The 15,446-nt window shown below is 45.1% G+C and overlaps 1 protein-coding gene across 5 annotated transcripts in view; it reads left to right on the top strand.

Annotated features, from left to right (window-relative positions):
- The window catches only part of NRF1 (nuclear respiratory factor 1), a 94,237-nt gene that overhangs the window by 56,572 nt on the left and 22,219 nt on the right, over window positions 1-15,446 (top strand). For all 5 annotated transcript variants that reach the window (XM_067534945.1, XM_067534943.1, XM_067534941.1 and 2 more), the window contains one exon: window positions 4,209-4,333. In XM_067534945.1, the coding sequence (XP_067391046.1) occupies window positions 4,209-4,333 (125 nt within the window). The remainder of the gene's footprint in view (window positions 1-4,208; window positions 4,334-15,446) is intronic.

Here is a 15,446-nt window from a genome sequence, read left to right as displayed (position 1 = left end):
GCTCATTGCCTGAACCAGAGCTGGGTTTTCCTACCTGGTTTATCTTGTATTCTGTGCTTTGCATTTATACCCAGCCTCCTCGTTCTTGGAGTCTGTTTACTGAACAAGGGTTGATGCTGCCAGGAGAAGAGCAAAGCATGGAATGCTGGGTGTTAGCTACAGACCACTCGTTGTTAAAACAGCCACCTTCATACTAGCTGCATCCCACAAACTGATTCCAAATTTCTGTTGCAGCAGGATCCAGGACAAGCCCAGAACTATTTCCCATGTATGTCAAGCAGATCACTGTTTCCTCCCCTTCCCACCCCCAATCCCATCTCTTTCCCTTTGGTACCAAACAGTGCCACACTTTAATCAGTGGGAGAGGTTGCTGCTGAGTCACTTGAAATGAAGTGAAATCTTCTCATAGGCTGAATGCAATGCTTCTGCATTACTCCCAGCAAGAGGCCAGGACTGAGATCCAGATTCACTATGTTATACCGATTAACTTTATCTACCGATAAAGACTTGTTGTTGTAAAATCACTTTTAAAAAAAGCCTGGGTAACTCTTTTCAGGAGATGATACGAAAAATGGCTGACACCCCCCCCCCCAAAGTATTCATAGCATTGTACAGAAGGCCTACTCACACCCAATCTGCCACTCCACACCAGTACAGTAGTAATCACAAGAGCTTTCTCCAGTGTACTTTTAAATGACTCAAAGGATAGGGTTTTGTCCACTTTTGTAGATTATTCCGCTGCTTAACACATCTCTGTATCAAGAGCAGTTTTTTGAAAATGTAGATAGATAAACATCTGAAAAAATACACATTGATATTATCAGTTGAAACTATAAAAAATAAAAATAAAAAATCAAGCTCTGCCAAGCCTATTCATGTATGATTTTTGTATCTTTCTCACTGCATATCCACTTTTAGGCAGATGCAAATTAAATAACAGAATTAACTTCTGAAAATCAGAATTCTTCATAGAAATAACTGTTCTCCCTTTAACTCTAGTAGCAATCCCAGGGGGTCCCTGCAATACCTCTCTCTTTAGCCAGCTTTGTATTTTAGGTGGGAGTCTGCAACAAGAGCCTTGAAAAGGAAGGCAAGGTATTCAGTAAACATTTTGGCTGTTCTAGTTAGACGTTGGTGGGAACAGCGTGCACTTGGGGGGGAGAAGGGGGAGATACAAAGCCCAGGCTCTTGTGCTGTGATGGTGCCCGTTGCTTTCTGATGGCAGCAAAGTAATGGTGCCCCAGGAGGTCTTGTTAACAAGCTGCAATACAGCTGAGCTGACTCAAATGTTTATCACATATAAGGGGAGAATATGGCTACCTGCTAGAAACTCCTAGAAGTGTTGAGCTGTTGACATTGGTAGCAGTTGGGAAGTGTATTGGAGGGTGGGAATAGACTGATTTCTTTTTTCTTATGGTATGATTCACGCAGGGCTTGAAGTCTTACCCCTCCCCTTTGCTTTGCTTCTTCCCTCATGTAGGACTCTGGTATGGCTACCGGCCTACCCAGCCCCAAAGTACTATTCATTTATTGGCCAGAAGCCTTGTTCTGGATTGACTCAAGGAGCATAATCCTCCTTCAGCTGTCCTGGCAGTGGGCTGAGGTCTCCCACCTGTCAGTTTCGGGGTCTGTCACTGGGCCTTAAAGACACCCCGGTCCTTAAAAGCTGGCAACTATTACCAGCTGTGGGAAGGTTTCTACCAAAGCTGCCTTTCCTACATCAGGTGTGGGCAGGGTGTTCCTGTGATTCCTAGTGGTGCTAGAGCGGTGTCATTGTAAACAGCAGATGTGTGCAGGTTGTGGCAAATGAGGCAATCTCTGTAATAGGTTTAGAGATGGGAAGCCAAGGAGCAACTTCCAGCAAGAGAGGATGAGGGGGAGGGCATGTAAATGGGTGCAAGCTTAATGTACACCCATTTGAGTTAATAGATAAACGTTTGGGGAGCTCAACATAAATGGAAAGAGCATTTGTATAGCAAAGCACTATTATCATTTTCATGGATGCAGCCTTCACAGTTCATTGGAATGCTAAATTGCCCTTTATAGTGGATTTAAATAAGTGCTTTTTATGGTGGGCGGCTGGATGGCTCCAGCAAATGAAATCTGTTTATCCGTGAGTTTAGTATATTGTAGCTGGTCTTCCCACATTATAAATGTCTGCATGCCAGTGCAGATTCTCAGAGGTGTGCATACTTCCTAGGCAAAAGGACGCAAGGAGGCAAGAAAACAAAATAGTCAAATAGCAATGGGAGGTTTTTTGAGCCAAACAGGCATCGTTTGTTTAGAAATGAAAATCCAACTCAAGCAAAGTCAGGTGGAAGGAGCATAAAATCTATGATGGAAATTAAAAAGGTCAAGAGGGAAGGACATAAAAACAAATAGCACATAGGAAGCCTGCAAGAAAAAGGGTGGGTTGATTTGGATTACCATGGAGCAATTAAGGAAGATCCCAGGGAAGCTAAATGACTTCTTTGCGTTGATCTTCACTGCTGAAGATGGTGAGGAGATATCTGAAAAAGCAGGTAATTAAGGTGAGGCACTGTCAAAAATTCAACTATCTAAAGAAGAGGTTCTGGAGCAAATTATGAATAGCTACAAGTCACTCAGCTGCTAATCTCTCATTAAAACGGACTATTAAACCACAGGGCTGGAGGCTGGAGCAAACATTTGGCCTTGGATAAAAAGAACTGAAGAGATCATGGGAATACCTGACCAGTGAAACTCAATCAATTCACCTTACACTGAAATAAAACAATTATTAAAGGTAGAATTACAAAACATTTACGGAATTAGGTTTTGATGGGGAAAAACTAGTGCGGTTTCTGTACAGGAAGATCCTGCCTCTCGGTTTGTTGGTATTCTTTGAATGTCCACAAAGCAGTGCATAAGGGAAAACCAGTTGCTATAATTTACCTGGGCTTTCAAAACAGCCTTTGACAAAGTCCCTTGCAAAAGGCTATTAAAGAAACTGCATGTGCATTAGAAGGGATTTTAGAATAGAAGAAATTGGAGATGGGAAGGACCAATTGGGTCATCTTGTAGAATCATAGAAATGTGGGGATGGAAGGGACCTCAAAAGGTCATCTAATTCAGCCCCCTGCACTGAGGCAGGACCAAGTAGACCTAGACCATCCATGACAGGTATTTGGCTAACCTGTTCTTAAAAGCCTCCGATGATGGGGATTCCACAACCTCCCTTGGAAGCCTGTTCCAGAGCTTAACAACCCTTATAGTTAGGAAGTTTTTCCTAATATCTAACCTACATCTCCCTTGCTGCAGATTAGGCCCATTACTTCTTGTCCTACCTTCAATCGATACTGAGACTAATTGATCACAATCCTCTTTATAACAGCCCTTTACATAATTGAAGACTGTTCTCAGGTCCCTCTTCAGATTTCTTTATTCAAGACTAAACATGCCCAGTTTTAGTTAACTTGTTAACCTTAATATAAAGGGTTTAGAAAACCTGACCTTCTCTCCAGTTTGTCCACATTTTTCTTAAATTGTGGGATCCAGAACTGGACACAGTAGCCCAGCTGAGATCTCACCTGTGCTGAGTAGAGCAGGACAATTACCTCCCATGTCTTACATGTAACACTTCTCTAAAAAACACTTCAGTTTTGTAACTGCTTCACACTGTTGGCTCATATTCAATTTGTGACCTATTATAACCCCCAGATCCTTTTCAACAGTACAACTTTTTCCCCATTTTGTAGTTGCGCGTTTGATTTTTATTTCCTAAGTATAGTTCTTTGCCCTTGTCTTTATTGAATTTCATCTTGTTGATTTCATACCAATTCTCCAATTTGTCCAAGGGCCTTTTGAATTCTAATCCTGTCCTCCAGAGTGCTAGCAAACCCTCCCAGCTTCGTGCCATCCACTGATTTTTTAAGCATACTCTCCACCCCGTTGTTCAAGTCATTAATAAAAATATTGATTAGTACCAGTTTTGCAGCCAGGTTATAGTAATTTCATCTAGACCATTTCATCTGGTCCTTCTCTCACCCCCTTCCACTATAAGATTGTTCACTTATGTGATCATTTCAGTTCCTTTGGCCAGGTCAGAGCTCTCCCCATCCTGATTTGTGGGATCTCGTTGTGTGGCACTTGATTCAAGCCAGTCATGTTGGAGTTGAGGTGCTCTTTTTTTCCTAATCGTCCTTTTCTTTTTTTTTTTTTTTTTCTTTTCTTGTCCCTTCTGCCTACAGTGAAGCAGCTGCCCATGCTGTAGCTACGCTTGCTGAAGCCACCCTGCAAGGGGGAGGGCAAATCGTCCTGTCCGGTGAAACTGCAGCAGCAGTGGGAGCGCTTACTGGAGTCCAAGATGCTAATGGTAAGAGTCGATAAATATTTAATTGGATTTCATTTTGTTCTCCACTTAAACCCTCAAGTCCCGACTGACGGGATGAGTCAGAACAAACCCAACCCGTACGAGAAACAAAGGGAAAAAGTCCCATTGCGAGCTGTAACAAAACCAGGAGCTTTGCTTAGCAAGAAGCTAGTGCTGATCACGCAAGGGGAAGTTACCTGGGATGTTGGGCTTTTGCTGTAAGGAAGGTTTCACCCCTATGGAGCATCATGCACCAGTTACACCTTTTAAATAGGGACTTTGTTGGCCTTGGAATTCGAGGCGGTAAAGAATTTGGCTGAGCGGTGACTGCAAGGTATTGCCCTCCCGTATTTCCTTGCCGTCTGTGGGACTTTTTCACATGCTCCTCTGTGGCTACTGGAGAGTCGTCACTATGCTGCTGCGTATCTGTGCTTGGGTGGCACCTTCCATGCCAGCGAATGCATCCCTGCTCTTTCTATTTTCATCATAGCACCGTTCAGGCTGCTGCTTGCTTTCTTTTTCTGTGGCGCACCTCCCAGTATTGGAGTGTCTGTTCTGAATGGTGTCTGCTAGAATTAGCCAACCACAAATGACTGCTGTGGGAGTGGTTATTGATATCACCAGAGTGCTTGGAGACCCTACTCCGAGCCCTCTGTCACAGGCAAATATCAGCATTTGTAGCTAACACTGACCAGCCACGTGTAACTGTCCCATGAACTTGTCATGCCTTTGCTCAAGCGCCGAGGTAAAGAAAGCATTGCTTTCCAAGTTCCGGGATGAAATTCATTCGTTATTAAAAAAGACTCGCTGAGGCAGTTGAGCTTCTGTTTACCTCTCTGCACCTAAGAACTATGTGGCATGCGTTCAATTATATGGAAATTCAGCTGTAAAGGATTGGACTATTTTAAATATTGTCATCGCTAAAGGAAAAAGTAGTGGATTACCGGGTTGCAAAGTGATGGCCATTGTCTTTAGGTCTGTTCCATACTTAAAGCAGCACCTCTAATAGTTTAAGCTTCATATTTGACCTACCTTGAAGTAATTAGTTAGGAATGGTCTTTATGTTCTAAAACATCACCATTCTGTTGTCAAAGAACGCAAATGGGGAAAACAATAGCAACTTTCGCTAATAACCTTGCATGTGGTTTTGTTGCTATGGAGTCAACCAGCCTGAAGGGGGGAGCGCAAATTAACCTGCAAACCCTGTTTCTAAAACTCTTAAATTATTGAGGATGCTATTGCCCCTCAAAAAGTAAAAGAAGAAGCAGAGTTGTGTTGGATAGTGCTTCATCAGCACCATGGTGTGAAGATTGTAGGAAATCCATGTTTGTCAGTGGAAAGGCCCAGAAAGAAATGACTTGTTGTTTTCAAGCTTCCAGGAATGTTTTACGATCAGGCATAATTTGGGAAGCACATTGGTGTCCCTTTAAGTATGAAAAGCGGGTTAGCAAATCTGTCAGGCCTGTTCCCTTTGGTCTGTTTCCGAAGTGCTTTCATGCTCTGGATTCCTTGGGACAATTCCCCTGCTCCCGCCCCCGGACGCCTCATTCATCCAGCATTAAAATCATTTTAATGCGAGATGGTTTTTATAGCAGACTTTGAAATCAGATGGGATTTACAATGCATTTAGGAAAGAGACTGTTGTTTGTGGCATTTTCCTCTGTGCAGAATCTCACCCGCAATCCCTCCCCTTGTTTCCTCTCCTCTTCGATTGCTCTAATGAAATCTCTGGTGACATTAAAGGGAAGGTCTTTGTCTCTGCAGTAGTCCTTGGAAGCACCATGCAGTTTTTATTACGTAATCAGCTAATATGTCTCCCTGTAGGGACGGTAGGCGACTTTGGTATCAATTCCCACTGTCTATCCTCTATCCCCAGACAGGGGAGAGGGATTTTCAGCTTCTGTATTGTCATTCAAAATTTGTGTCTACTTTCCCCACCCTAGGCATCTAGCATTTTTAGTTAGATCTCTCTCCGGGTTTCAGATTGAGGATCTGCCAGGGTACAGACATTTACACATCTGACACAGCCATTCAGTACAAGCTGTTCAGAATGCAATTCCGTCAGTGGGAGATTAAATGTGAGTTATTGGATGTGATTGGCTGCAGCAGGGAGAAGGGGAGATACCTTAGAACAGCTACTGAATTAACCAACAAGTTCTCCTTGCCCAGTGATTCTGCCAATGACTGAACTACTAATATTTCCAATAAATGCTCCTCTCTAAAAATCCTTTACCCTTCTCTAGCTCCTATCATGCAAGGATCCCAAAGCACTTTACAAACATTGATTTCCATACCTCTCAGAGAGGTGTTGTGGGGTTTGTTATCCCCATTGTATGGATAGCTAAATGGAGACAACAGAGTTTAACTGACTCACCCAAGGTCACGCAGTGAGTCATTGACAGAGCAGGGACTAGAACCCACGTATCCTAATTCCTGTTCCTTTACTTCAGCCGCCAGACATAATTCTTCTCTCCTTGTTTGTTTGGATGGGTTATGTCCCTCCATTATATTGTTGTTTTTCCATCTACCGTCAGGAAGTGATACACCTATTCCAGGAGAAACAGATAGATTATAAAGGGGAAACTTCTATTTGCACTGAGACACCCCAGGAACCAGAGCTGAATTCAGTGTTGCCAAGGGTAGAGTGTCCAGTAAACTGCGGCTGGACTGAAGAAGGGCTGTCGATAATCTTATGAGCAGTAATATTTATAGCTAAGGGACATAAAATCTCCTGCTTCACTGCAGTGTAAGAGGGTCTAAGTGCATGATGGTGTTCTCCTTTTGGAGCATCTGGTATTGTCAGTCAGGATACTGGAGTTGATGACCCAACCGTCTGAGCTGTTGCCTCAAATGCTGTGTTCTTAAATAATTGGAAAGGAAATATAGCGATACTCTAGAGAAACAAAGGGACTGTAGTGAAATCTCATGTCAAGTTGGAACTGGAAAGGGCTGTGGTAGGAGACAATGGACTGCTCTGCAAGCCTAGGGCACCTGCTAGCATGGGGAAGGAGAGGCAGTTTAATACACATGGAGGTGCCGTGGCTGGTAGCAGGAGCCGGACCAAGCAGGGAGACTGTCAGGAAGGAGAGACTGCAGCACAGCCCGGCAGTGCGGTTTCCATTGACTGGGTCTCTTCATGTTGCAGCCTCCCTTTCTAGGTGGATCTGGGACTTGAGTTCATCTTTGATTATGAACTTTCTCAATGGGGTTTCGCTTTTAAATATTGGGGCATTTAGTGTCTACGTATTATTTATATCGGGCCATAACTGTACACAGCATTGGCCAGGAGGGGTAATATGCCAAAGAGAGCAGAATCCCTGCCCCACAGAACTCAGTCTAATAGCTTCAGTGGGCCCATTGTATAACAAACAGAGGGGCCTGTGGTCATTACAGCCGGAAGGCTTTGCAGAATAAATGGTTTTTTCAGCTGTCTGGAAGAAGAGGAAGGGCGCTTGGTGTGAGTTATCTTGTAGGGATTCCCAGCTAAAGAGGGTGGATTAAAAGAAAGCATGAAGTTGGGAGCAGGGGAAGCTTGCATTGATCTTAAAAAAACAAGAGTTCTGTGGCATCTTAAAGACTAACACGTTTATTTGGGCATAAGCTTTCATGGGTAGAAACCCACTTTGTCGGTGCATCTGACAAAGTGAGTTTCTGCCCACGAAAACTTATGCCCAAATAAATGTGTTAGTCTTTAAGGTGCTACAGAACTCTCATCGTTTTGCTGCAAACAGACTAACACGGCTACCCCTCTGGAGCTGATCTTAAAGCGGAACAGCTGAGGGCAAACTGGGGAGCTAATTAAACTGACCTGAGCTGGGTGCATCCAGTGTGCAAATTTATGCAGCTCCACCCCCAAAAAGTTCTCTACTGATGCACCTCAATCCTGACTGGTAGCATCCCCTGCTATTCCGTTCCTGAGCCCCAGTTATAGCGTGGCAAGTGTCCCTCAATTCTGACATGCAGACCCTTTGCTTTTCCAGTCCGGGCATCTGTTGAGCTAAGAGGACTGCTAATCATGCTAATTTGTCTGCTGGTTTTCTGTCGTGGGTGCAGATGGGCATAAGATGAGCCTGCCAAAGAGATGTAAATTTCTCAGTAACAATTTTCAGCCTGGCCAAAGTGAGGCAGGTTTATAGGCAAGGGTGAGGCAGGATTATCAGGCTGTGATGAAAGCAGGGACAGAGCATTAGGACTATTTGACATGAGCAAAGAGGGATTATCAAGCGCTCTGTGCTTTTGCAGACAAAGGAAATGAGGCATCCGTATAGATGCATGCCTCACAAGTTAGTTTAGGGTAAACAGGCATGTAGATTGGTATTTCTCATTTCCAAGGGGCAGGGGCTTGCTGCTTTATATCACCACATGATGGCAATTAGCGATGCAGTTGATCTATAAAAATCAGATGAAATGCAGCAAATCTCTGCTTGCTTGAGAGCTCTGTACTCCCTGTGCAAGATCAAACTAAGGAACAGCTACCAGGTGGAAGCCTGTTTCTGCCACTGTGTATGGGGCTGTGTGGATAAGACACAGAAGAGCGTGTCTGTGCAGCAGTTAGACCTCCAGATATGTGGTGATAGCGACAGACCTGTCAAGCTCTGTACAAACTGTTACAATTCAGAGTGTGTCAGGGAGGGAAAGGAGCCTGGGTTCTGTTCCCTGTGTTGAGTGTATCACCCAAAGACCCGGAGAATGAAAATAAAGATCAAGGCACTAATACATAAGACAAACCTGTAGAATAAGAAACTACCTGTGTTTGCCTTTGAATGCCTCTGGGGCAGGGAGGTGCTTTGGTTACTGCGGTGGCCCCTTGCACAATAAAAACCTAATGGAAACTTGCACATTAATCTGCTGTATACACCAAACTACCTTTAAAAAATAAGTCTCAATTTCAGGGAGAAGTGCCCAACTGGGGTGTTGAGCAGAGCGGGGGAATGGCTTCATTAGAGCTATGTGGACAAGAAAGGAGAGGCAGATTCTTGTTGAGTCTTAGAGGGGAGAAGAAGCAGTTTGCATGTGATGCACTGAGGCAGGTGGATTCAAACATGGTCTGAACGAGTGACACGGAAGAGGATCGTAGCAGATGCTTTTTGAATGGACCGGAAGAAGGGTGGGGGGTCAGCACTTTCGGTGTCAATCGACTGGCAAAGATTTGCACTGGCTACTTTCAACACTCGCTCACTCACCTCCATGCCTGCACTCCTTCCCCACTGGCGGCCAGGGTTGCCAACCGTGATTTTAGTTTTTACTGACATGAAGATCTGAAGTTGGTTTTTTTTTTTACTGACATGGTAAACGTTTTACTGACATCACTAAAAATACCATAAACAATACAATAATGTCACAAAAGTGTGCACTCACTTGTGATATTCTGTACGCAGGAATTTGGAACGACGCAATTGTTTTAATTGCAGTTAATTGATCAGTCGGGTTCTTTGGGCACGTGCAATAATAGAAAACAGGAAATTGATAAAATCGTGATTTTTATGATACAAGAAGTGATTCTGAATGACGACAATCAATGTCAAAATCCAATGTTTTATTTCTACCCAATTTTACGGACATTTTCATTTATTTACGGATTTACTGACAGTGTTAAAATTGTACTTTTTTTTTTTTTTTTTTTTTCCACTGACCGTGAATTTACGGACGGTTGGCAACCCTGCGTGGCATCCAAAACCTGGAGAAAACACCGGGTAGATGGGGAAGTCGCTTCTTGACTGATGAAGGAATTGCAGTCTGCTGCTCACGTGCAGCAAGTGGCTCAGTGTTGCATGCTTCCTCCTCCTCTCCAAATGCTGTGGCAGGCAGTAACTCCCAGCACATGAATGAAAGATTAACTAGGACTGGGCCTTTTGATGCTCTGGTCCGTGGGTGGGAAGCGTGGCTGAGAACTGCCGTACTCATTGGGCTCAGTGGCTGAGATCACTATTCCACTGGCACTGTCTCTTCCTGTTTTTACATGTTCCTGGGACCTGCTAACCCAGAACAATGTTTGCTTCCCTTTGCAAGGCAAACACTGCCCCTTTAAAACTCAGGATGTTGGATTGCATGTTCTTGTCACGGCCCTAAATTGCTGTCGGGCATTAATCCTTGCCAGCGCTGACTGTGCACCCAGTTTAGGCTGGCTTTTTGGCACTGGGCTGTACTGGACTCCGCTCTCCTTTGCTTTGACAGGATAGGACCGGTGATGAGACGGCTGCTGCCATTAGTATTTGTCTGCCCACCAACTGGGGCTAAAAATAATCTCACTGAGCACTCGATCGCGTGCTGCCCTGAACGCCAGCTTCCTCCTTTAATCCAAATCTCCTGGTCCCCCCAAGAACAAGTGTGGGTATATTGCAGGCTCGCATGCTCTAAGCAAGCTTTTCTCAAGACCTGGACTGCAACATAGAAGGCGGTTTTGTCTAGTGGTTAGAGCAGGAGAGTAGAGCTGGAAGTCTGGAATCCATTGTCGTAATTGACTGTGCTGTGCTTTGAGATCCTTGGGTAAAAGGCTCTTTATAATGCAAAGTGCAATTCATATACCTGCTTCCATTTTCTTCTTGCCACTAGGATCGGCTTGGCGGGAGTGGGGAGTGTCACCTGCCAGTTTGGGTGCTCCTGTCACACACGTGACTCTGCCTCAGCAGCTCATGTGAATTCTCAGGCTGCCCTGTTTATCTCTGCAGCCTGTGTTTGAATCGAGTCATTTGCAAGGAGAGAGGGTTCGGCCCTATAAGGTCATCTCTTCCTTGGATTTGTGTTTATCTGCTGGGTGCTATCAGGTGCATTCTAAAGAGAGACACCCCTTGCTTCTCAGAGGCATCTCTGTAAGAGCCATGTATGGCTTACAAGTATCCAGAGAGGAGGGTGAACTCTGACAGTGACTGGGAGTGCCCACCTAGCCTCTTTTCAGCTTGAACATTGCTTATAGCATCTCATGTAGCTAACTGGTTTCAGACCTCCCCGTCAGTACAATGAACTATATATCTTGTTGGAAAACGTTGCTTGCCAGCTCCCTCCTGACCTTGCAGCATCTCCCTTGCCCCTCTCCCCCTGCGAGTTTTGATATCCACTCCTATTATCAGGCAGTTGAGACTTACAGTCTCTCCAGCTGTCACAGCTGATGCTGCCCTGGTTTAAGCACAGGGCCATTTACCTTCCACGTGTCATGAATTAGGGAAAATGGACAGGAGGGCTGGGTCTGTTTAAAAATTAAAGCTGATTACAAGGCATTAACATTACATTTAAAGAAATAGACAACAGCCCTCCTCGTCCATCATCACTGCAATATGTTCCCTTTTGCTCTGGACTGGAGAAGAGCACACTGATATCAAGGAGACGCCGGCATCCATTTGGGTCTCTACTTTTATTTGTATCTTAAAAATCACAGCAGGTGGATTTCATTTCTGCTGTGATGTTTAAAAGCAATTCTGCTTCCTGCATCCTAAAACTGACCACCATTTCTGTTTGTTGGCACCAACAAGGGTTCTGAGTCCTGAACACAACTTCTTTCTTCCTAGTGAAGATGCACCCGGTGTCACTAGGACTGTGAAAGAGTTAAGTGTCCAAATCCTGTTGACTTGACAATGGGATTTGGTTGCCTAACTCACCTAGGCAACTTTGAATAGTCAGTCATGGCTTTTGCCCGAGGAGGAGTGATTATGATTAGCTGGGGGTGGGGAACGACAGACTGCTTAGCTGGCATTTCTTCACTAAGTGGCTTCTCGTGGGCACACAGAGCTAGATGGACAAATGCTTTAAAAAAATGTCAAGCCCCTCAGCTGAACTTTCCAGTCTCAGGACTGCTTGTGTGTTAGGTCCATTTTCGAACAGTTGTGACCACCTGGAGCTGGAAGTACTCGGGGATGTAGAAGAGGTAGTGTTACTGCTCCCCCACAAGGATGGTGTCACCCTGATGAGCTGCACTAATTAAATAACAAAGGGCCATTTGCTTTGCAGCGCTTGGGCTAAAGTGCTTTGTTGTGAGCACAGTGATAGCCAGCAAAGCAATCAGTGGTGCATCCTCTCCCTATTCTATAGCAATGACATCCTGAGACATTTTGCTTGGTTTACAAGTTCAGAGCAGGATTTGTCTAACCATGGCAGTGTGACAAGATCAGCCAAGCTGCCCCTTAAATTCCAGCCAGGCTCTCTCTGCTCTACGCACTTGACTCTAATGCCAAAGATGATTATAAACATATATTTTGCTTGCGATAGTGCCCAGAATGTGCTCAGGGTTCCCCCAAACGTGTAGGAAGACACAGTCCCTGCCCCAAAGATCTTACATTCTAATAACAGACGCCATGCTACAAAGTGCCACATTGCTCAATCCTCACCACCATTCTCACTATCCAAAGTGCCTTGCACACCATCCTCTGTCCTCACCCATCAGGCAGCCCTGAACAAGTGCTTCAATAGCCTTTCCATTGTTCAGGGGCCTAGCCCTGAACAGACAGCTGGTAGCGGGGCTAAGGGAATGCTAGCCACAAGAGGGAGGTTTGGAGAGGGTGTCATTTTGGTCCTTGTGCTCTCTGATCCTAGCTGACCCTCTGATGTCTGGGTCCTGGGTCGAGGGGCATGAAGTAACACCTTCTAGTATAGCAGCTGTGGGTGCTTTCGGTGCAGTTTCAGACTCCAGGATGGATAACCTTATTCCTGGGAGAAGCAGATTTTCCCTCAGACTACATGTTGGAGGCCTTCTTCCAGGCCTTAGCTTTGTCCACAGCTGCACTGTCATTTTGCTACCCGTACCGTACCCTGGAAGGCAGGGTTGACTGCAGTGTTGCCAAGGTATAACCGCTTCCCTGCAGCCTGTGGTTGGGCTCTATCCGCTCTGCGCCTCTGTTACTGATGAGGCTGGCTGCGCTCTGCACTTTTGGATGCAAATAAGGTCTGGCTCTCAGCGCCCTGGCAGGTTGCCCACGTGGCTATTAGCAGGGCAAAGTTTGGGCATCCCCTGATTTTTAGGAAAATAGTGAAGAGTCCATTAGAAAATATTATGGGGTTTTTTTTGGTAGGAGAAAAATAGTTTAACCTGAGGGCAGCTTTGAGCTCCAGGCTCTTAATGGATGTCAGTGGGAGAGGGATGCAATTTGATCTGAATGGGAAGCTGGCTCAAATCCCAGCAAGCTGTTGTAACTGTATAAAGCGTCTGATGAAATGAGATGGTTCCTCCCCTAAACTTCCCCTGCAGGAAGAAGAAATCCCTTGTAAATTAAGCTCCAAACAGGGACTTTCCCAAATAAATTTCTGTTTAATTTATTTTAATGTAAAGCACTGAGGTGTGTGTGTACATCTGTCCCTTTAAGAGAGGAATAACCTTGACATGTATGTTAATTGAAGTTCCTTCACAGTGGAGTCAGACTCAGTCTTTTTTCCTCAGAAAGAATAAGGCCCCGTCAGTGTTGCTTTTGCAGTCCTTGCACACTCCTCCAATCCATGGTCTAGATGGAGGCTGCAAACTCACCACTTCCCCAAGTATCACAGTGCGAAACAACAGCTCCAGATACAGAACGGGGGGTGATGCATCAGTTCAGGGGTGTCAGTTTTAAATACTTCAAGGTTTCCTAAAAAGTCCATCCCCCATCCTTGAAAACAACTTAAGAACCTTTCTGAAAGAAGCTTGAATTCCCTTCTTTTAAATGGTTTTCTTAGCACATATGAAGATTTATTCCGTGATTTTGTTTATCTACCTTCATCAGATCTCTGCAGCACAAACTGATTTCAAAACCTAAATACAAAACCCAGTCTGTTGTGTGCCTCTAGCACATAACCAAGAGCTCAGTCCGATAGCCCTTACTCATGTGAGTTATCTCATTGTAGTCAACGGAAATACTCTTGTGAGTAAGAGTTAGAGGGTGGGGCCCTAAAACTGAGGCATGGCACAGTGGCGAAGGCAGCAGATGTTTTGGGAATTAATTTTATGATCAGGTCACACAGAATATTTGTGCTTCTGCTTTTACAAAATGTATCACTTTCATCCTTTGGCCACTGTTTCCTAAAGTGTCAAGCGCTGCTGCTGGCTTTGGAAAGGGGCTGGATAACATCTCTAGCTACTCATGCTAAGAAAGGAGTAATCCACGCTCATGCTACAAGGTGTCAGCAGATCGTGACAGGGGTCAGGAAGGAATGTTCTGTCACCCCAGTGCACAGCATGGCAAGTTAACACTGTGTGTGGCCTTTGTCCGAATCACCAAGCACTGACCTTTGTGGTAGATAGAGTGCCCTGACCTTATGGAGCAGTCATCTGCTATGATTTTTCAAATCCTAAATGCATATTGGGAATAGCCACTGGCAAATCCCAAATTGGCCATTCTGTCACTTCCTGGTAATCCACCATCTCACAGATTGCAGCCCAGCAAATGAATGGGGTGAGATCGAAGTGGGTAGCAAATACCTGCGCTCTCCTCTGATTGGGTGGGTCACGATGACAGGATTGAATGTGATGTTGCCATTTTTCTCATGCCCTGTGACCAGAGGGGAATGTCAAAGCTGCTGCCCCTGTTGCCTTTGGCAGCAAATCATGCCCCCAGCTGCCCTGTGGAGGGCAGCATGTTTCTCTCTTGAGCTTGTTGTCTCTCAGTGACCTTCTCAGCTCATGAAGACAGCTTGGCTTTGCTGTAAAGCAGCTCATGTGACTGCAGTAATCCGCAGGCAGTAAACAGCTGTGTAGGAAGATTGCAGGAGGAATCGGCCTATTTTTCTGCACCGCAGACTTTGGCATGAGAACACAAGACTCAGGGCGGCGGCTGCTACTGCCACACACCCGCTTTTATGCACTATATCTGTGGTTGCATGACACAGCCGCTCAAACCTCCCCCCAAGAGCCTGTCTTCCCCTCGGGGCTCAGGCTGCTGCATGCAACACACTTGGACAGGAAATAGGGCTTTAAAGTGGCCTGTGGGTGCTAATTGGCTCCTAAAGTTCATCAGGAGGGCAGTGCGTTTGGAGCAGTTCCAGATGTCGCTGTGAAACCCTTTCTCTCTTGTAGTGGAATGGGCACAAGCGGTTCTGAGTCAATGTGAAGCTGCAAAATAAATGACAAGATGCAAAAAGCGATTGCTCCTGAAGTTGTTTCCCTAGGATCCTTTCTAGTAAAGGGGCGGCCCTCGTCCTGAATTTGACTCTGTCTCTT

This window comes from Emydura macquarii, unplaced genomic scaffold (genome assembly GCF_026122565.2).
Source record: "Emydura macquarii macquarii isolate MOO-44397 ecotype Brisbane River unplaced genomic scaffold, CSIRO-AGI_Emac_v2 contig_3470, whole genome shotgun sequence".
Classification (NCBI taxonomy): domain Eukaryota; kingdom Metazoa; phylum Chordata; order Testudines; family Chelidae; genus Emydura; species Emydura macquarii.
The sequence above is the reverse complement of the archived record's forward strand: the minus strand, read 5'-3'. Positions and strand labels throughout refer to the sequence as shown.